The 22,241-nt window shown below is 51.6% G+C and overlaps 1 protein-coding gene across 2 annotated transcripts; it reads right to left on the bottom strand.

The window, feature by feature from the left end:
* Positions 1-509: 509 nt before the first annotated feature.
* TPST2 (tyrosylprotein sulfotransferase 2) lies at positions 510-19,474 on the bottom strand. Of its 2 annotated transcripts, none has more exons than XM_063143873.1 (7): positions 19,357-19,474; positions 8,288-8,373; positions 6,280-7,205; positions 4,431-4,629; positions 2,049-2,099; positions 1,603-1,651; positions 510-1,015 (listed from the first exon to the last, which is right to left on the bottom strand). In XM_063143873.1, the coding sequence occupies exons 3-6, from the start codon at positions 7,116-7,118 to the stop codon at positions 1,622-1,624; spliced, it is 1,119 nt and encodes a 372-aa protein (XP_062999943.1). In that variant the 5' UTR covers positions 7,119-7,205; positions 8,288-8,373; positions 19,357-19,474; the 3' UTR covers positions 510-1,015; positions 1,603-1,621. The 2 variants fall into 2 exon arrangements, with proteins under 2 accessions (XP_062999943.1, XP_062999944.1); XM_063143874.1 differs by lacking the exon at positions 19,357-19,474 and adding an exon at positions 11,666-11,685.
* Between the last annotated feature and the right edge of the window lie 2,767 nt (positions 19,475-22,241).

Consider the following 22,241-nt stretch of genomic DNA (forward strand, 5'->3'; position numbering starts at 1 on the left):
AAAGCAGATGTTCTCGCACCGAGCTACAGCCGCTGCCCCAGAATTGGGGGCAAAGGAGGAAGGCTGTATCTGAACTGTAAGGAGAGGCGTTTTGAAACTTTCACTTGCTGGCTGGATCTTTGAGAGGGAAGGGAGCCCTCTTCATCTCTGGGCACTCTTTTTGCATTTAAGAAATATCCTGTTTTTGCTTTTAAAGCCTTCATCTTTTTTCATGTTCTATTGGGGGGGTTAACTTTGTGAACTGCCCAGAGAGCTTTGACTGTTGAGTGGTAGAGAAATGTAGCACGTAAATAATAAGGAAGGAAATAAAATAAGAGATAGCTGTATATGATTCCACACACGCGCCTGATGTTCATACATTTGCTCTGTTCTGCAAACACCGGGGGGAAAATATGCCGAGATAATCGAAGCACCCTTAACCCTGATGCGCGAGATGTGGTTACGGCACATTAGTCTCCTTTAATATCACAACAGTTCTTAACTCAGGCAAAACAAGACAACACAAGGTGTGAAGGAGGCAGCCTCATATATTTATTTACGAATTAATAAATAAATCTATTTGACTTTTGTAAATTACAAATCAGAGAGAGAGAGAGAATGAAAGGAGGGCGAGTTCGGGATTGTCACCTGTAAGACAAAAGCACTCTAATGAGGTTATATTAATGAAGCTCTCTGAGGTCTGCGAATTAGAGGACAAAAATGACAAGACACTTTTAAACAGCTTTAAAAAGGTCTCCGGCCGACAAATAGAAAATCTCCGATATACTTTATGGTTCCCTTTGATTTCCACAGATGTCACCCTTTCCCAGAAGAGTGTCCAAACAAAGTCGACGACTTGGTCCTCTCGGAAATGTCCAAACTTGGCAAATAAATGCAAAAAAAGGGTGGGGAAGTGTTTCACGGAGAGCACTTGATTTGGCAATATCAGTAGCAAGCAATATGCTTGGATAACCGATTTCCAGTGTTGCTAGTTGCAAATGTTCTTCTCTTCAGAGCAATGGGAAGCAATCTGCAACTACAGGGGTGAAAGAGGAAGGAAGCAGAAGTTGTTGCTGAAACATGTCAAAGCACTGGTTTAACCACGCCTAGCCTTCGTTTCCTCCCCTCTAGGACCAAGTTTACAAGGCAAGACCCACCCCCTACCCTGGACAGCCCTCCAACCCAGCTTCATGAACTTAAAAAAGGTTGCTGTAGAGCTGAAGGATACGAGCCGGACTTCCCTGGAAAGAAGACGGACTCTTTGGGTCAAATAGCCTGTTTAGCCTGGAGAAGAGAAGATTGAGGGGAGACATGATAGCACTCTTCAAATTGTCACACAGAGGAGGGCCAGGATCTCTTCTCCATCATCCCAGAGTGCAGGACACGGAATAATGGGCTCAAGTTACAGGAAGCCAGATTCCGGCTGGACATCAGGAAAAACTTCCTGACTGTTAGAGCAGTATGACAATGGAACCAGTTACCTAGGGAGGTGGGGCATTCAAGAGGCAGCTGGACAACCATCTGTCAGGGGATGCTTTAAAAGGTGGATTCCTGCATTGAGCAGGGGGTTGGACTCGGCCTTGTAGGCCCCTTCCAACTCTACTATTCTATGATTCTACGTACCTGGAAATCACGAGCTTTATCAGTGAAAAGCAGTCGTATTTTGAGTCCCCTACGAAAACACACACACAAATACACAAGGATTAGCATCTTATTTGTGGCCTTTGGATGTGTGAAGTTCAACCTTTCGAAACAGACAGGAAAACAGTCTGTCCAATGCATTTTAACTTTTCTTCCCCCCCCCCCCCTGCCCCGCACAAACAAAAACAATTCAACCCTGAATTCGCCCCAGTTCTTGATCCTGGATTGAAATGTTACGCTTCTAATGTACTGTACCCTGCCCAGAGGTTATTGGACGGTTTAAAATCACTACTCTCACTTCCCCTTCTTCTCACCTCTCCTGAAAACTATCAAGACTAATAAGGGTGAGAGAGCAAGCTGGGCAAAAGGGCCAATGCGCCTGGTTGGTTTCGGTGAGCGGGTGGAGGAGGGCAGAGCTTAAAACACACCTGAAGGTGTCCTTTCAGGTTGGCAGGTGTCTTAAAATCCCCGTTCAGAACCTGAGAAAAGAAGAAAAGAACGTCAAGCATGCATCTGCCCCGCCTCATCGCTTTGCTGATTGGTCTTACGCCAAAGCCAAGGACTGCACAGTCTGTCACCCAGAATGCAGTGCGAAGATGCCCTCCTAAGCCGCCACCTCCGCCATGCCTGAAGGGTAGTCCTCGATACAACGCAAAAGCTTGCTGTTTTGTGCACATCGTCCGACACTCCTGGTCCATCAAGAATAAAGCGATCCTCTGAAGTGGACTTCCCCAACCTGGCGCCTCCCAGATGTGTTGGAATACAACACCCAGAATCCCCCAGCTAGCTGACTGTGGAGCATGCTGGGAATTGTACTCCGACACATCTGGAGGACGCCAGGTTGGGGATGGCTGCGCTGAAAGAATCTGGAGCCTAGCCAATATTTAAAGCGTTTAATTACTGCAATTAAAGGATTACAGCTGCAAGTCCAAAAACGAAAATAAACTGAACTGGTTCAGCTTGTCCCATGGGCCAGAAAAGCACCCTTCCTTGAGCGAAGGAACGTGGTGGAGCTCAGACAGAGAAGGACCTGCGTTTCTCCAGGACCACTGCGGTGCCTTCTCCGAGGGAAGCATTCGTCAGCTGCTCGCGGGGATGCTGTGATCAAGCCACAAACATCCCCCCTACTTTGCCCAAATCCACAAACCGAAGGGTTTAGAACAGTGGTTCCCAAAGTGGGCGGTGGGATTGCATAGAGGACGTTAAGAGGCAAAGGGGCGGCAGGGGGGCACTCGAAGTGGTCTTTTCCGAGAAGCGCCTCTCCAGAAGGTCTTAAAACCCAGGGACATTTTTATGGGAGAAGGTAGTTTGGTCCCAAGCCATATAGGGGAAGAATCCACAAGTGTATTAATACAGTTTAAGAAGAGTCCTTTTAACGGTGAATTGTAATGTTTCAAAAGCACCAAAACGCTAATGAAGAGACATACCCTGCTTGGTGTGCCCCGCCACGCCGGCTGCAAAACCGAGGCGTTCGCCCTCTTTTCCCCCCCTCCCTCGGCAAGCCTGCAGCTGGTGCTTCCCATTTAAAGGGGGCGCGCGCAGTACGGTCCCTTTTTCATTCTCAGCTCCTCAGCCCGGGCGTCCAGACCAGCAGGATCCAGAGGAGCGCGGCCCCTTCAGTTATGTTTAATTGAATAAACTAAAAAAAATGTAATTGGATTTTGAATAAATATTAAATTAATTGTTACTGTTTTGGATTTTATTGTTATTATCTTCCTTAGTGGGTCGTTGAAAACCGCTATTCTGAATAATGATTTTTATAGTGTAGGGTAGGGGGCACTGGGCATGAGTTTGCGGAACCAAGGGGGCGGTGACCTGAAAAAGTTTGGGAACCACTGGTTTAGAACCTCTGCTGAAAACCACCGGCTTGATGAGAAAGTTCCGAACTTTGCGCGGAGAGTTTAAAGTTCCTCACCAGTCACCACTTCAATGTGCTTTAAAGCAGCAAGGGCTGGGGGGAAGGGATTCATTTTTGAACCGTGTTGCTGCAAGTTGGGATTCGCCCTTCCACAGGGACCGACTGCTCTTAGCCCTGTGTCTTCCCCACCGTAAGGCTATTTGCAACTCCAGGGGAAGGATTTAAATTGGGAAAACAGTGCCAATTTGCACGGCTGCTGGTTTTTTACTCCGGTTTTACTCCTGGGGAACATGGGCGGGAGTGTGTTGTTGCTCGTGTCCTGCTTGTGGATTTCCCGTGGGCAGCTGTGTGAACAGAATGCTGGACCAGAAGGACCCTTGGTCTGATCCAGCATCAGGTTGCTTCTTATGTTCTTATCCTGTTTTAAACTTAAGATGTTTTAGATCACTTTTTACTCTGTATTTTATGGTGACAAGGTTTGCTTTGTGAACTGCCCAGAGAGTTTCAGCTATGGTGTGTGTGTGTGTGTGTATAGAAATGTAGTTAATTTAAAATAAATTAGATTACAATCAGTCAGCCTCTCCTGACACAGCACCTGCGTTAGTTAAGAATAAAAATCAGGAGATCCCGTCGGGAACCTGGCCGTTTCCATCTCACAGCGCTAAGGCGATGCTAATTCAGCCAGCTTTCTAGAGATGATAAAGATTATTCCCCTTTCTTTAAAGAGTCAGCGCCATCCGCTTATGGTAGTTTGCTTTGGGCCATGTTCTCACGGAGAAAAGCCTCTTTGCTGAGCTGCCGTAACATGTAGGGAAATTTAATCAGTTAAGCAGTTGATGAGTATGCTAAATGCCAGACAACCACACCATCTTTTATTGAGCGACGCTGAGCTGGTGGCAAAGTGCGCGGCTCCAAGCAACCGGGGAATCCGACAGGCCCCTTGCGCACTTACCCTGTGGGTGTTGTTGATCACCAACGGGTCTGGGTTCCCATAGTTGGGTGGGTTTGCATAGGGGTCGTAGCCCAGCCTGGCCAGCATAGGGGCAATATGGCCCATGTCCTGCAGCACGTCCGCCGGGATGTGTCCTAGCCACTTGCTCAAGGCCTCCATGTTCACCGGCTTGATCACCTGGTCTGTGGATCGCTCGATCCTGCACGGGGACAAGAAACAGCAAGGCCGTGTGTTTCCCAAAATGTCTTCATCTGCACAAACGTCCCCATTATTTTCTCTACGTGCCCTTTTGGTCTTCACTCAGGCTGTTGTGCTAATGGTTTGCGAGAGGCCAGAGTAACTTAGGTCGGACAAACGCCCGTTGATAAACTGAAGGACAGGCTTAGCCATCGTCTTGATATCAGTTTAAGACTTAAGTGCAGCTTATCAGCCTATTTTTAGCCGTAGGTTCAGTTTCTAAACCCCACTTTTGGTCCAGTTTAAAGAGTGCAGGTTTAGAAAGGTGCTCAGTAGTCCCATGCATTCACCAAAGAACTCAACCAACTGAATCCCCCTTTAAGCGCCATTCTTTGTAGTCCAGTGCAGCCCACAGGACTTGAGTCACACACCCTTGTTGTAACTAGGCCGTCTTGACAAGGCCCACCTCGCGTCAACACTGCTGGCTTTTCGGCACCAGGTTAAAACTTTTCTCGTTTCCCAGGCATTTCGCAATACGTGACGAGCTTCACTGATCCTGGAATCATGCGCTCAAGTTACAGGAAGCCAGATTCCGGCTGGACATCAGGAAAAAACTTCCTGACTGTTAGAGCGGCACGACAATGGAACCAGTGATCTAGGGAGGTTGTGGTCTCTCCCACACTAGCGGTGTTCAAGAGGCAGCTGGACAACCACCTGTCAGGGACACTTTAAGGTGGGTTCCTGCAGAGCAGGGAGTTGGACTCAATGGCCTTATAGGCCCCTTCCAACTCTACTATTCTATGATTCTATGTCTTTATAGTTGCTTATAAAGTTGTTTATAGTTGTTTTTAGAGGAAGCTATAGAAGAGGCAGAGCCTGTCAGAGGAAGCTACAAATTAAAAGTGCAGTAGCCCCCAAGTGCCTCCATGGTTCACACCAAGCTGGGGTCAGCGCTGCAATTCTGTTTTATTACACACACACACACACACACACACAAATTGCCAAAAAGGCACTACCACCTTCACTGACATGATGGAGAACAGAAGCTGATGAATTAAAGGGCAATTCGTCATCAGTCCCACAGGAAGCAATATAAGAGGCAGAGCCTGTCAGAGGAAGCTACAAATTAAAAATGCAGTAGCCCTGAAGAGCCTCCCTAGTTCATACCGTGCTGGGAACAGCGTTGCAATTCTGTTTTATTATCCACCCCCAAATTGCCAAAACTTAGGCCTGGCGGGGGAGGGGGGGACATGGTAAGACAAAACACAGAACGTTGGAATGTAAGGACTTGGTAAGAAGGTTGTCTGGATTCCTCACCTAAAGTGAGGAAATGAAAGAGTGGCAATTGCAGGGGGGAAAGGTAGTGCGGGAGCACCCCCTAGCTGCAGACCCTGCCTCTGACATTCCAAAGAAAACTGGAGCTGCTCACCTCAAGGCTGAGACAGTCCCCCCCCTCCACATCTCACCAGGAAGCAGCTTTCAACTGAGTCAGACCAGTATTGTCAACACTGACTGGCAGCAACAGCTCTCCAAGGTTTCAGGTGGGATTCTTTCCCAGGCCTTCCAGAGATGCTGCCGGGGGTCGAACCCTGGGCCTTCTGCGTACAGCGCAGGGGCCCTCACCCTGAGCTACGGCTACTGCGGGGGATGCGACAGGAGCCCCAGCACTCACTTGGAGAGCGAGACTCCGCCCGGCTTCCCAATCAGCTCCTCATGATGCAGCACCGCATCGCTCCAGGCGATGTCCAGGAACTCCATGATGGCCCGCATCGACTTCTGGGGGTGCAGGACGAGCTGTTCGTAGTAGACCGGGAGGCATCTGGACCGCCCAATCTCTAGACACTGGGAGTACATCACCTCGATGGCTTTGTTCCACTTCGTCAAGCAGTCCCGGTAGCTGCGGAGGTCAAAGCCGGCGATGGTGACCTTCCTGGTGATCATGGAATGGACCGAGGCCCGGCCGTCGCGCACCATGAGGAGGAACTTGGAGTTGGGGAAGAGGTGGGACAGGTAAATGGAGGACTTGAGCGTGAAAGGGTCTTTGTTGCAGAGGTACCGGGCCGGCTCCCCGTGCTTGGCTATCACCTCCAGGATGAAGGCCTGCATGGCCGCGTCCAAGACCTGGTCCGTCACCCCGGCCTCATCCAAGCGCATCTTTTCCCGCCCGGATTTGGACCAGGCTTGGCGCATGGCCAGCACGCGCGGGATGATGCGCGTCTCTTCCCCGCAGCGCACCTCCGGGTGGGCGTCCAGCATGGCCCGCATCAGGGTGGTCCCGCTCCGGGGGACGCCGCCGATGAAGATCAGAGGCATCTCCTTGCTGTAGCGGTATTCCACCCGGTTGGAGTCCAGCATCACCAGCTCCTCGTTCTCCGGGCGCATCAGGCCCCGGTTGGCGCCTTGGCCCAGCATCTGCTGGCACTGCAGCATCTGCTGCCCCAGGTGGGCAGAGACCATCAGGGCGATGGCAAAGCCCACCCCCAGGAGAACCCGCCGCATCGTCACCCGCATCCTCGCCCCGTCCACATGGGTCCAAGAACTGGCGGTGCTCGCTTTGCCTTCAACATTCGGAGAACGGAAGGCCAAGCCGCAGAGACCCTGCAGAGGAGAAGAGGGCCGGTCAACGCAAGGCTGGGATGTTGAGAACAGCAGAAGGGCCCTGATGGACCGAGGGTCCATCTAGTCCAGCGTTCTGTTCACTGTCCACTGATCAGCTTTATAGGATGACCCCTTTCGATTCTAGCATTATGGGAGTGGGAGAAAAAATGCCTCCTTCTCCACCCCGTGCTTCATGTTGTTCACCTCTATCCTTTCTCCCCCTGAGCCTCCTTTTTTTCCAAGCTAAACAATTCCAACTGTTGTAACCTGGTATAATTGGACACAAGGCAGAGCTTCAATTCATTCAGCCCTTATAGGTGAGCGAGTGCGGCCGAATCATTGGAAATGCCAGTGTGGTGTAGTGGCTAAAGTGTCAGACTGGGAGACGGGAGATCTGGGTTCTAGTCCCCACTCAGCCATGGAAGCTCACTGGGCGACTTTGGGCCAGTCACAGACTCTCAGCCCAACCCACCTCACAGGGTTGTTGTTGTGAGGGTAACATGGAGAGGAGGAGGAGGATTACGTACGCCGCCTTGGGTTCCTTGGAAGAAAAAAGGCGGGATATAAATGCAAAAATAAATAAATGAATGTGTTTCTTACGGAGAGCCACCACAAAGTCCTCTGCACGTGGATTCAGGGCTCGCTTTGCAGACTTCAAGGCTTTAGAGGTGGGAGAATTTCCAGCAACCGTCACAGAGGGAATCACACACGGGGCACGGGTCGGAGCTGGGAGCAGCGCGGAGTGTGCAACGAAGGGGCCGGTGGGCTGAGATGCCAGCTTGGATGGATGCCGAGCCAGCTTCTCACCCACCCAGCAAAAAAGCCACCCTGCTGTAACCCCTTCCGCCCAACACCGCCTGCTTCTTGTTTCCTGGCTGGGCTTTCATGCCAAGGGCCATCAAGACATTCAACGGCTCCTGGTAGCTTTTGAACGTGATCAAATATTAATCGTGCAAAAGATGGGGGCGGAAGGGGGGGGTGGAGAGGGGAGAATGCACAAGCTGCAGCCCTATCAAATATTCATCCGCCCACCCCTGCCAATAAAGACGTCGGAGAATCCATTACCCTGACAATACGCTCACCTTGCCCTGGGAAGTTCATTTTTGTTGCTCGCCTGCCGCTGGCTTCTCTCAAACAAGCAGAAGGGAGATGAATTCTGGGCTGGGGGCTGGGGAGAGAGGAAGGAAAAGCCACAAGGCCAGTGAGACTCTGAGCAGATTGGCTGGTGGGCCTTGCAGCTGACCTTCTCCGCAGCCGGTTTGCTGCCCGAGGCCGACGGTTTCTCAGGACTCTTGCCAGAGCACGTGTCAACTGGTTTTCCCCATGCAACACCCCCTCCAAAAAAAACATACAATTATTGCACAAGCCCCACAGCAAATTGCATTGCATTGGCGTGCTGAACTGCTGCCAGTCCAAGCGCTCTAAGTTCCACACATCTTAGCCCTTCCTGCCAGAGGCTCGGCTTTAGGAGAGGCATTTCAACCATTTAGAACGGGGATGAAACCGTGCAAAAAATGGGAAAGCCCCAAAGGATTGGCAGTTTGGAGTGGGGGGGGAAGAAGGGTCATGCCCCTCCCTGGGAAACCCCCAACGGTCAGATATGGTTCACAGACTGGAGGTCCAACAACCCGGATTAGTTCAACTGCCCAAGCAAATGCAAAAGCGGTCGATTGAGGAAGAGAACAAAACTGAAAAGGGGATTTCTGCACGTGTCATCCTGCCTCGCATGACCAGCTACAAAAGAGGGAAGGGCTCCTGCAGCTTGAACTGTTGTGATGAAGAGGGGATTTCACCAGGGGCTGCATGCATACAAAGGACACCTGCTGAAATTCCCTTTTCTGTGCAGCTGTTAAAGGATACAGGAGCCCTGTCCTCCTTTTCGGAGGGTCACCCTAGTTATTTGGGCATGTGAGGCAGAAAATCCCACAAGCACCTCTCCTCATGCCTGGCACCTAAAACATAATCATATTCAATGGAAACAGTAACAATTAGCTGCCACTTTAAATCGGCTGCCTGAGGTGGCTGCCTCCCTCTGCTTCATGGTAGGGCCGGCCCTGCTAAAGATGCACAAATCCATTTCATGAGGAACAGGAGTCAGACCATCCTCCGTCGCTGGGCGACCCCGTTCCTTTTCTAGGACCCAACAAGAGCAGCTGAACAGGATAAGCGCCATCTCTCTGGCACGGTGCAGGCCCGAAGCTAAGCCTGTTGCCGCGGCAACAGATGGGCGGCCATGTTGTGCTAAGCCGGGCAACACAGGGCAGCCCACAAAGAAACACAAACGTTGCTTAGAGGGAACCATTTCCCCCTCTTCTTATTTATAGATGGAGAGTAAGATGTTTAGCCTGATAGCAGGTCGGCCCACCTTTTTGCAGGAATGGGTAACCCTATTGGACCGTGGGCACATTTGGCCATTGGGAGAAACTGTCCAGGGCACCGACACAAAATGGCTGCCAGGAGAGGCATGGCAATCAATGGACAAGGAACTTGTCCCCAAAAAACCTGTCACCAGCCCAAAAGACTTGAGTACATCACACCAAACGGCTCCATCGGACCCACAGTTTTCGGCACCCAAAGGAACCTACGTCTCAGCAGCCAGTTAAAAAGAATATATATTCATTTTTAAAAAAAGAAAAAAAGGATACACCAATTCTCTCCTGTAGTTGCTGCTCCCAGGCCATTATTTCCGGTCTTGGAGCCCAGTTTGGGGGAAAAGTGGGGCAGGTGTGGAAGCGCCCCATCCCTCCTGCCGACTCTGTCCTGGTAGCCCTCTGCCCCCTACATGAGGATTAGCTCTGCCCTAACTTTTGGCCTCCTCTTAGGAAAGAAAATTCTTAACTGCTGCCCAAGAGCTGGTGGGGCAGAGTTGCTAACAGGGCAATCCTGGAATTCTCCAAATCCTGCCCTTTAAGCCGCCCGGTTGTTGCACTTGAAGTCAAGGGAGCGAAGGGTTATGAATCCTGAGCACAAGTATGTCTGTGCCCTGACGCACTTTGCAAAAAGAAGAGAGAGAGAGAGAGAGAGGTTGAAACGGGTAGGAATACTGGATTCTAGAACAGTCGCTTGTGCTTGTTGCTAAGGAATCCGACGGCTATTCAAAGGAGAGGGACCTTTGAACGCTCTCCGTCCACTCCTGAGAAACGCCGGAACAAAAGCAGGCTGCTGCTTTCTTCTCCTCCTCCTCCTTCTTCTTCTTCTTCTTCTTCTTCTTCTTCTGGTTTGAAATAAAATCAGCAATGATCCGCCAGATGCTGCAGAACATAAACACGCCGGGCCTCGGGAGATTTCGCATTTCATTACACCCCTTAAAACTCCAAGACGTTTATCGCATAATGAAGTGGGCAGGTTTTTTTGTTGTTGTTGTTTTAATGAAAAGGTCTCCTGTTCCGGAAGGAGTATGTGGGTTCGGGGTGGGTTGTGGGGCAGAAGGGAGAAATAAATATGGGACGCTTGCTATATATTGCAGAGCACAGCAGACCACGCCGGGGGCCTCTTTCTTTCAACCAGCTTAGGAAATCTGCAGAGCCTAAATGGAAAAACGTAGGAAGGTTGGGGAAAAGCAACTCTCTCGGTCTTCGACAAAATAAAGTCCCAACATCTGGGGACAAATGATCAATAACTAGGGAAGGACCAAAGGGCAACCACTGCATAGCAAGCTGCCTTATATGGAGTCGGACCATCGGTCCATATAGCTCAGCGCTGGTCCACCTAGTCTACCCAGACTGGCCAGTGACTCTCTGGGGTCTGAGAACGGACCCAGGATTATTGAAGCTGGGACCGTTTGCAGGCAAAACACCGGGACCACTGAACTTCACTGTTGCTCCCACTTCATGGAATCATAGAATAGCAGAGTTGGAAAGGGCCTACAAGGCCATCGAGTCCAACCCCCTGCTCAATGCAGGAATCCACCCTAAAGCATCCCTGACAGATGGTTGTCCAGCTGCCTCTTGAAGGTCTCTAGTGTGGGAGAGCCCACAACCTCCCTAGGTAACTGGTTGCATTGTCGTACTGCTCTAACAGTCAGGAAGTTTTTCCTGATGTCCAGCTGGAATCTGGCTTCCTTTAACTTGAACCCGTTATTCCGTGTCCTGCACTCTGGGAGGATCGAGAAGCGATCCTGGCCCGCCTCTGTGTGACAACCTTTTAAGTATTTGAAGAGTGCTATCCTGTCTCCCCTCAATCTTCTCTTCTCCAGGCTAAGCATGCCCAGTTCCTTCAGTCTCTCTTCATAGGGCTTTGTTTCCAGACCCCTGATCATCCTGGTTGCCCTCCTCTGAACACAGGTCCTTCCATCCGAGAGGAAGGACCCAATTCATCGTCCTACCAACCGTGCAATCCAGACTGCGTGGTGCCAGTAGCAGAAAGCAGGTGAGCAGCGGAAGGCATGTTAGAGCAAAAGGCCTCTAGAGCCGTCCGCGGAGAAGAAAAGGCTATTGACGCGCTACGCCAGCATAGCTCACCACAACCACTTGAGCTGCCCACAGGGATGTTCTCCTCGCAACGCCCATCACCGCCCCCAAGCTGCGGCCTCCTGGCTTCTTAAGTGAGCGGACGGCGAAAGGGTTCAAGAGCATTCCCCTTCGGCGTGTTTGAAGCATCCCACTTCGTGGAGCGCAAACAAGACACAGCGAGACTCCCCTTCCATCCGCAGAAAGGTGGTGGGAACGGCAGGCTTGATAGGGTGGCTAGGAGCTCCCTACAGGGCAAAGAACCCCTTATTGAGCTAAGCACACCCTAAGATCGCACGATACCCTGCAGAGGCAAACACTCAACAGCCACACTCAAGCATTCAGCTCCAAGCCTGCCATGAAACGTTGGCATTTGATTACTTTTAGTAGCATGAGCCTTGGGCGGTGCGGGGTCACGCAGGGCGGTGTGGGGGCCCTGCTCTTTCATTCCCCCATCACTGCAACTGCTATATACACCAGTTGCTGGGGAACATGGGTGGGAGAGTGCTGCTGCACGCATGACCAGCTTGTGTTCCCTGGTCAACAGCTGGTTGGCCACTGAGTGAACAGAATGCTGGACCAGATGGACGCTTGGTCTGATCCAGCAGGGCTCCTCTGATGTTCTTATAGTGGTCATATATTAAATTCCCATCTGCCCATTTTATAAAGAAAAAAGAAAAGAAAAAAAAACCTTCCCCCTAGCACGTATGAGTACATCTTTCTCAATGTTCCTACGGTTTGGCAAAGTGCATTTCCTGACCCTCAGCCAAGAGCCCCAGTTGCAAACGGCACCTTTTGCAAGTCAAAACATCCAAAATTGCACCAGCTCAGGAGAGGCCTGCTGATGCAGCGTCGTTTAATCCTCAGACAGGATGGCAATTACTACAAATCCCTTGTGGAATTATAGCCGCTTTCCAAAGGTTCACAGAGCTTTGGTGAGGGACCGAGTCGGATTTGGTACAATGTGTTGGCTTCCTCTCTACGGTCTTTCCACCAGCCGGCAAAGATCGCTTTCTTCAAAGTACCTTTGCCCTGGAACTAGTTCTGTTGGGTTGGGTGCTTTTTAAAAATAAATAAATAGATTTTTAATTTCTTAAGCGAATAGGAGGAAGATCGATTCCTTTGACATGTGGCGTCGGAGGAGTTTTGTGGATACCACGGGACGCGAAAAGGACAAATAATTGGGTTCTAGAACAAATTAAGCCAGAACTCTCACTAGAAGCAAAAATGCTGAAATTGAGACTATCCTACTTTGGATGTATAATGAGAAGAAACGACTCATTAACAAGAAAACAATAATGCTTGGGAAAGCAGAAGATATAAGGAAAAGGGGAAGACCGAACAGGGGATGGATTGCCTCCATAAGGTAAGATATGGACATGAAGTTACAAGATCTGAATAGAGTGGTTTACAACAGATGTACCTGGAGGTCACTGATTCATAGAGTCACCAGAAGTTGAAGTCAACTTGAAGGCACATAGCTAACTAACCCATTTCCCTCCCTGTCTGCTGTTGTCTTTCCTGGGATGAGAGACTGTAGGTTCCTCGGGGCAGGGAATCTGCCCTCTTCCATCTTGTAGAGCGCCATCCCTAACGACCAACCAAGAATGACAGAAGGAGAAATACCAGGTCACACCAAACGGCTCAGAGCACGCCTTGGGTTCTGTCTGCTCTTACGGCTGGTGAGCACGGCTCCCGATCCCCGGCCTGAACCCGGCAGCTGGCAGAAGCCGCGCCGCCGACATCCACCCCTAAGGGCTACGAACCCTCTGGGTGTCTCAGCCGCTGCTTTGAAGCCGCCTGGCTGAGAGTGCGGCCTCTGGAAGACAGCTGCGTGTTTCGAATGAGCTGCACGATGGCTCTGTGAAACTCTCTCTCTCTCTCTCTCTCTCTCCACCCCCACCAGAGCCTCTCTTTGTTATCTGGCCTCCAGTGCGATAAAGAGCTGAAGCCGCAAGACTGCACTTGCACACTCGGAAGAGGTTCAGAGAGGCTTCCTCTGGAAGCAGGCCAAGCCGAAAGAGCCCTTTTGAGTATCCTCGAGGCAAAGGAAGTGGTTCTGAAGCAGCTACGCTGGGTGAGCAAGAAGACCTGCTCGTGCTGCCGTCCATGGGTGACGGGCCTTTGGCTGATCCCACCTCCGCCTTTCGACACAGAACAAGGCAAGGAAGACTTTTGGCCCGGTGGGTGTTGAAAGCCTCAAGAGCAAGCTTTCGGGTTGCACAGGTCCCTTCTCAAAGGACGCGAGCGGCAAAGAGCAGTTTCCAAAATAACCGCGGTGCTGTCGCACACCCGGCAAGGCGAAGCTTAACCTGAGAAGGCGGCACGTTTTTTTTCCCTCTGACGGAAAAGAAGCAGAAAGATTTTGAGCAGGAACTCTGCTTACAGGACAGAAACACAAGCGCCCAACAGTTAATACGGCCCAAAGAGAGTTTTCATTGAAATGCACAAATGACGGCACTAGAAAATGAGAATCCACTGTTAAGATACTTAGGGCAAAAACTTCTGAAGATAGTCGGCAGAGATCTTTGCCTCCACTCTCTAGAGGCCCTGCATTTTGGCTAGATGGGCGATTTTGCCCATCTAGCAGCAGGAGTGAAGGAGGCTGGGGTGACCATAGGAAATGTCCCCTTTCCCCCCCCCCCCACGCTCCACACTCCATTTACCAAGCTACAAGGGGGAGGGGAACACAGTTTCCTGGCCGTGAGGTTGGAGCCCCTGCCCCAATACCTCCCGTTTAAAAGGATCCAGTAGCCAGTGATGGCAAAAGGACCTTTATCTGCATGAGACCTCAGAAAGCCTTTCCTGCCAGCCAGAGCAACCAATACTAAGCTAGATGGACAAAGGGTGTGTTCGTCTACGAGGTAGCTTCCTCGGTTCCCACGGAATTCTTGCAAACAAATTTAAATTAGAGTTCTTTTCTGGAGCCTCTCCTCAATACATATATATATATTTAAAAAAAAACACCATAAAATTGGCACAAACATGAAAAGCTAAAGAACTGAAAGGTAACAGGAATCTGTATGGCCACCCCAGGCACACTTTGGGGAAAGACAAGCTGCAAATCCTTTAAAATAAATAAAGAACAGGGCAAAAGTTCAGTTCTCTTGAAGTTCCTAGTTGCTCACCCTGCCTGCAACAAGATGACAGGAGTTGCATACTTGGAGGGGGGGAATTAAATATCCCTTTCTCTCTCTCTCTCTCTCTCTCTCTCTCACACACACACACACACACACACACACTCTCACACACAAAACCCACATTTTAATTGCTAGTTGTTTTGACTCAATTCTTCTCTGCTTCCTGTCACCGAGAACATCTCTCCGAAATATGCAAACGTTTCCTTTTAAAAAAAGAAGATAACAGCAACAGAACCCTTCTTCCAGTGCATAAATGCAACTGTTCAGTAGCACCAGCCGCTTTCTCAAACCGGTGCCTCAGCTTCTATTTGCCAGTACCGGTTAGGATGGAGGCTGAACAATGTTCTACCTGATCCGGTTAAATGGCAGAAGGAGCCCTTTGAGGCATCAGAGAGCCTTGGGTCCCGATTCCACCTCTGGCACAGATCCGTTGCGAGGCTCTGGGCAAATGCTTTTTCTGCCTCAGCTTCCCCGTCTGTAAAATGGGTATAATATACGGGTGGTCTCACAAGGACCGTTGCGTTTAGCAATTTGTCAAGCGTGTGGGTGTGTTTTTAGCCCTGCCCTACATGCAAAATACAACCCACTGAATTGGTTGGGGCTTATTCCCCAAAGTAAGCACCTCCAAGATTGCATGCTTTAAAGTACCATGTTTAGAGCAGCTACATAAAAAAAGGGGGGGACATCATAACACCCCCACACACACACACACACTGACCACCTTGTTTTCTAAACTTGAACAGGTATATCTGAAATTCACCAGATCAAGAAAGAATACAACAGCTTTAAGAAAGCTATAAAGACTTATCTCTTTCGGCAGGCCTACCCAGTTGAATTTTAAGATGCCTTTTAATAATGTACTGCTTTTAATAATGTGTTAGTTTTAAATGATTTAATTTTATGTATTTTATGGCATTTGCATTTATGTTGTACTCCGCCTCGATCCAGAGGGAGAGGTGGTGTAACAAATAATAATAATAATAATAATAATAATAATAATAATAATAATTTGCACCTTCCAGCAGTTATCCAACCTCTTTCTGGCAGCCTCCTTCCGTTTCCAGGAATATATTCCATTACTCATCGTTATCTCACAACACATGCATACGGAACTAGTCACACTTACAAGATACAAGGAATTTTTATCAATTCCACACTCTACAATGCATACATATTCCGCTACAGGGAAGCCATCCAATTCTGACCGCTGTGAGTTCAAGCCTTTTTCTCTCTCATTTATATCCCACCCGACCTCGCCTCACAACAACCCTGTGAGGTAGTTTAGGCTGAGAGTCAGAAAGACTCGCCCAGGGCTACCTAGTTGTAGCAAAGGAGGATTTGAACTTGAGACTCCACCACCCCAAATGCAATACACTTGTGTTTCATTTAGGCACACGCTGCGGTATTTTGCACTTTATAATTCTTACTCCGTACGACCAGCTGGGCCAGGATTCAAATCTATCTTTCTAGCTATGGACCCTAGAAGTCCATCTGTTACATTGACACAGTGCTCCAGAATCAAAGGAAAGCAGCTCAGTAAAAGCGGGGGAGAAGCTAGATGTGAAACACTGGCCTGGTTCAGACAACACGCTAAACCCTGCTGCTTAACCACAAAATGGTTAATGGAATGCATTAAGGTCAATACATTCCCTTAACCATTTTGTGGTTAAGCAGCAGGGTTTAGTGTGCTGTATGACCCAGGCCACTGTGAGAAGAGGAGTGCAGGAAAGTTTGTCAAACTCTGTTGCTAACCGCTGTTCGACAGTGGCCCTGTTCAGAAGACACCTTAAACCATGCTCCTTTGCCTTATTCACCGTGGTTAAAGCCGTGGTTTAAGGTATCTTCTGAACAGGCTCAGTAACACACAACCGCTGCAGATGGTTGAACGATAATGACAGCAGTCATTTTCAATACTGCAGTCACTCATGAGGACTAGAAACTTTATTTAAGAAAAGAAAGAGAGAGAGAAAGCGATTTAGGGAAGGGAATATTAGATCTGCTGATATTTACAGAACTCAAACAAACATTTATTTAGTCATATATGACTAAAATAGTTGAAGCAATACTGACTGAAAAGGATGTGTTTCCCCTTTGGCATTCCATTTCAGGTTGTCTTTGTGTTTACATTGCAATGGCAAACATTTGGCTCTCTAGCCGTATTCTATCAGGTACGTGTGATATGAAAAACAACACAGGGAAATGAAAACATATATACAGAAAGGGGAAGGAGAGAGAAAGAGAAAAAATTAAAGTCTCGTAGGATGTTGCAGAGGTGGAAAAGCTGAAAGGAGGAGGGAACTCTCCAATGTGTTGCCCTCCAGATGCATTGGTCGTGCTGGCCATGAATGATGGGAATTGCAGTCCAACATATGGAACAGGTTGGAGAAGGTTGGGCTAAAACATTTGGGTCTTTTTTTTTCTTTAGCAACAACAAAAAAGATCAGCAGGGATTGGGAATGATAGCGTTTTCCAAAATTGTGCAGTGTGGAATCAGCAGAGCGTGAAGGAGAGGTGGGGGGAGAGAGACCCTCTCCCTCCTCCCTAATAGTACTAGAACTAGGGTTCATCCTCTAAGATTGATATAGGAAAGGAAAGGAACCTCTCGTGCAAGCACTGAGTCATTACTGACTCTTGGAGGGACACCAGCTTTCGCTGGCGTTTTCTTGGCAGGCCTTATAGCGGGGTGGTTTGCCGTTGCCTTCCCCGGCCGTTATTACCTTTCCCCCAGCTAGCTGGGTACTCATTTTACCAACCTCGGGAGGATGGAAGGCTGAGTCGACCCGAGCCGGCTGCCTGAAACCAGCTTCCGCTGGGATCGAACTCAGGCCGTGGTGAGAGTTTCAGCTGCAGAAACTGCTGCTTTACCGCTCTGCGCAACACGAGGCTCCTCTAAGATTGATATAGGTCAGGCCTAATTCATTTATGGAATCTGTTGCCACAAGAGGTGGCGAACCTCAGCCTCCAGCTTAGATGTCTTTCAAGGGTCAGGAGTGGAGGAGAGATCCACCAAGGCCCGTTCTGGAACCTCCAGGGCCAGGAGGAGTCTACCGCGGCAGAGCGACCGCACACTACAAGCCTCGTCTGGAAGCACGCCTCGTAGCTGGGAGGCAAATCGAACTGCTAATGCCTCCACGCCCCGGCTGCAAACTTCTCATCAGGGCATCTGCTTGGCTTGGATGGGAAAAAGCTGGCTCAGCGGATGAGGGAGAAGTTTGGCCTGATGCAGCAGGGCTCATTCTTAAACCATCACCCCCAACTCTTGTCCCTCTTGCCCAAGCACCCAGGCGGAGGGCCTCAGAGTCAAGCGTACCAGAACCAACGCACGGCAAACCAGTATTGGGCAAAAGGCAGGATACAAATAAATATAATAATATAATCGTAACCACAGCATCACCAGCCCTCCGCCAACTCCGGACATGTGTTGACAGTGGCCTCTCTCTTGCGCAAGTAGCCGGATGCCTGCTTGCAGGCTGCGTGGCAACACGGATCTTGCCCCTCTGGCCTACGGGGGTGGGGTGGGGGGACGGAGGGAGAAATGCCGGAAGCAGCCCAGTGTCCATCTACCCACGGATTCTGACCTCTTGCCGCCGTAAGCTCCTGCGATTCTTTTGTGTGGTCTTCGGGTCCTCCTAAAGGCACAACCCTAATATGGAGTTGGGCATTTTTCTCACGGGGTTGACAGGGCTGCCTTTGATTTGTTTTTCCTAGCCCACAAAGAGCAGCTCTCTCTCTCTTGCTCTCGCGCTCTCCCAGTTGACCCTAACTGGTCTCACTGGAGACCCTTATTTTCTTACTCGCTGGGACATCGAAGGCACTGAAAGATGCATGCGATCCCCCCAAAAGAGCCACAAAGGGCTCCCCATCCGACCTTCTCTTCTTCCCAGTCCAACCCCAAAGCCTGGTGGCAGGCAAACCCCCGCCCCCAAGGGCCTAATCCCCCAACCCCGGCGCTTGGGAAGGAGGCGGCACCCGAGGCACACCCAGCTCAGGCAAGGGAGATCCTCCACACCCAGGCTCAGAGCTGGGGAGCCCATGACCCCCCCCCCACATTCATCACCGAGGGGGGCAGAAAGGCTCCAAAGCGGGTGGTGGGGACGGGTGGGTCCCACATCCAAAGGTTGGTTGCGCGCAGAGCGGCGCCCCCCCCCTCCGCCTCCCCTGCTGCGGAAGGCGAGAGCCGAAGAGGAGCCCGGCTGGCTCGCCGCCCCCACGGCCCTGCGGCGGCCTGCGGGGCCCATCATCCCCAGCCCGGCCGGCTCAGCCCAGCCTCCCAGCCGCGCGGCCTGCGGGGCTTCGGGCCGGCCCACGCCAAGCCCGCAGGAGGGCGGAGGGCCGGCTGCGGCCGCGGACAGACAGGCAGGACGCGGCGAGGGAGCGCGCCCCGGGCGCAGCCCTCGCCTTGGGCACCGTGGGAAGCCGCCGCCCCAGCCCGGAGAGGGGCTCTGGGGGCGGCCGGGGAGGGCGAGCCAGCTGCCCCTTGCCCGGCTTGGCGGAGCAGGCGAGGAGCCGGGCGCGCGGGCGAGCGATGCAGGCTTCCCCGTGGGCCGAAGCCCCCGCACTCACCGCCTTCCAGCTGTCCCCGCACACTCCGGCGGGGCGCCCTCCTGGCGGCGACCGAGAGACAGCAGCGCGCCCTCTCGCCCGAGCGCTGGCGGCGGTGGTGGAGGAGGCAGCGGCCGCTTCGCTCCTCCCGCGGCCCGGCTGGCCTGCCCCCGGCCCGCCCGGCGCACGGAGACGTCACGCGCACGGAGGAGGCGGAGGCGGAGAGGCGCGGGGGCTCCTCCCGGCCGCGGAGCGCAGCTTGGCCGCCTCCGCCTCCGCTTCTCCTCCGAGCCGTGGGAAGCGGATCCCCCCAAATCCACATGAGGCTCTCCCCTTATGCAGCAGGGGAGGCGGAGAGAGGGGGGGACTCCGCTCTGCGCGCAACCAACCTTTGGATGTGGGACCCACCCCAGCCCACCCCTCGCTTTGGAGCCTTTCTGCCCCCCTCGGTGATGAATGGGGGGGTCATGGGCGCCTCAGCTCTGAGCCTGGGTGTGGAGGATCTCCCTTGCTTGAGCTGGGTGTGCCTCGGGTGCCGCCTCCTTCCCAAGCGCCGGGGTTGGGGGATTGGGCCCTGGGCGGCGGGTGTGTGTGTGTGGGGTGCCTGCCACCAGCGCTTTGGGGTTGGACTGGGAAGAAGAGCAGGTCGGATGGGGATCCCTTTGTGGCTTTTTGGGGGGGTCACATTGAGCGGAGGGTGCCGCCCACCTAGAGATGTAAAATTTCCGGATTTTTTTTTTTAATACTATTTTTATTGGTTTTCAAGTAAGGACAAATACAATAAACACACCGAGTAAAAGAAAACACTCAACAACAATATAAATGTTCCCACAGCACCACTATAAAAAAAGCATGGGTGTTCATTCCTTCAATAAGCACTTGGTGCAGAAAAAGATGCAGGTTAAGTTAGAACCTCTGACCAAAAGGATTCCTGAGTTAAAAGTTAAAGGGGCAGCTTCTGATATATATCCCATGATGTTGAATTGTCAATTCCCAGAGAAGGGAGGGTTAAAAATGATTTGGGAACATGATCTGTGCACCTGTTTCACTGAAGGTGAATGGAAAAGCTTATGGCAATCAGCACCCTATAAAACAATATCAGCGTTATACTGAACGGATTTTTCCCAGTGTTTTTTAAAACAGTAGCCCCACCAAATGCACAAACACAACCTGAAATCATATACTAAGCCAATAATAAGAGATAGAAACACAGCACTGCTCCCCACCCTAACTTTGGGGAACAACTGAAAAGATGTGGTGCAAGGGGATGAGCTCCCCTAGGGCATCCCATGTGGACGTGCCCTCACTCTCTCCTGTACTTGGAGGGCCATCAGAGCCCTCCAAAGAGAGTAACCCGGTGGAGCAATGCCTATCATGAGTTGAAGTGAGAGTTCTACTCCTCAGCTCTCGTGGTGAAGCAATGGCTTTCATGAGTTGAACTGGCAGCTGCTTCCCCCTCCCCTGGGCACGTCCCCCTATTGCTGGTAAAAGACAGATATAGCCTTTTTAAAAAAGTTCTTCTTCAAACGCTCCTTGTCTCATTCTGCTTAGCTTGGGAAAAAAAGAAGCTGAAGGCAGCTGAGGCCCTTGGCGTGCTGTGGCTTGCCTGCCTGTCAGCACCACTCTGAGTGTATTTACTCGGAAGGAAAGCCAGCAGAGCAATTTGCTTTGGATCTGTGCTTGGAGTGCTGGGCGGGGCCAGCGTGGAGCAGGCTCTGCCTCGCCTCACCGGGCTTGTCCCAGCACTGCAAACCCTACCATTTCTTTGGGGCGCTCTTAGCTCCGCAGTTCCGTCGGCATTCTCGCTCGCCATCTCCTCCTTTTGCGCTCTCTTTTTAAAACGCCTTGCTGTTCTGCTTAGAGGCGTGGAGCAATGCCCTCGACAGGTTGCACAAACTGGTTCCTGCGGTCGCCCACACGCCCGGCTTCATCCACCCGGTTGGCTGCCCTCCAAGCCTTGCCGGGTTTTTGAGGCGGCTTGGCGCCTCCGCCTGCTGCCTTCCAGGAGCACCCTCCAAACACCCATGGCTGCAACTGTTCTCGATTTACAGGGGCAGGTGGATAAGGCCGTTCCCCAAGCTGTCGCTTTGAGGGAGGTGGGAACAGGTGGAGGGGAGGGGACTTCTGTGCAGCTTAGGGAGAAGCCGGGGGGTTCCTCTGAATTTGATGTGGTGGGTGCAAAGCCAGCAGACGAGCCAGGGGCCCTGAGGAGCTATTGTGGGCAGCAGGGGGTGGTGGGGGTGGAATGCAGGAGGGTTCTACAAGGGGCAAGAGGGAAGAGCAGACACTCGGTGTCATGTCTAGCCCTGCGCCTCCTGGGTTGGAAGAAGACGTTTCAGGTGATCAATCAGAATCAGGCCGTTGCTAGATGAGGGTTTAGCCTGTCCAGGTGATGCACAGGGGATCCAAGGGTCAGCCCGGGATAAACTCTCCCTTGGCCCGGGATAACTGGCACCAGTTGTGGCCCAGTATTTCCGCAGCCCCAGGCTGAGGAAGGTCTAGCCAGTTCTGCGGCTTTTCCCCGGCTGCACGGCTTACTCGCGAGTAGCTGGGAGAAGCTGAGCGCTGTGCCCATCGGGTGTGCGGGGGGAAATCACCGGGGGGGGGGGAGATTGGGGCCGGGGGGGGAAGAGCAGACCCAGCGGGAGAGATGGGGGAGAAGAAAAGAGCCAGGGGACATGGGGGGGGGGGAATCTCGGCCCAAGGGCGATGGGGGGGATCGGACATCGCGGCCTGGCTGGGGGGGGGGGATTGGAGATCACGGGGGGGGGGAATCGGGAGCAGGGGGGAGCGGGGAACCCTTTTTAAAAACAATAACAACGGACTACCTTGTCATTGGTGCGCTCCTGCGCACATGGCCCCTTTAAGGTTAAAAAATATGGCCGATACACCCCGTCACATGTCAC

The sequence above is a fragment of the Elgaria multicarinata genome, chromosome 18 (genome assembly GCF_023053635.1).
Source record: "Elgaria multicarinata webbii isolate HBS135686 ecotype San Diego chromosome 18, rElgMul1.1.pri, whole genome shotgun sequence".
Taxonomy (NCBI): Eukaryota; Metazoa; Chordata; class Lepidosauria; order Squamata; family Anguidae; genus Elgaria; species Elgaria multicarinata.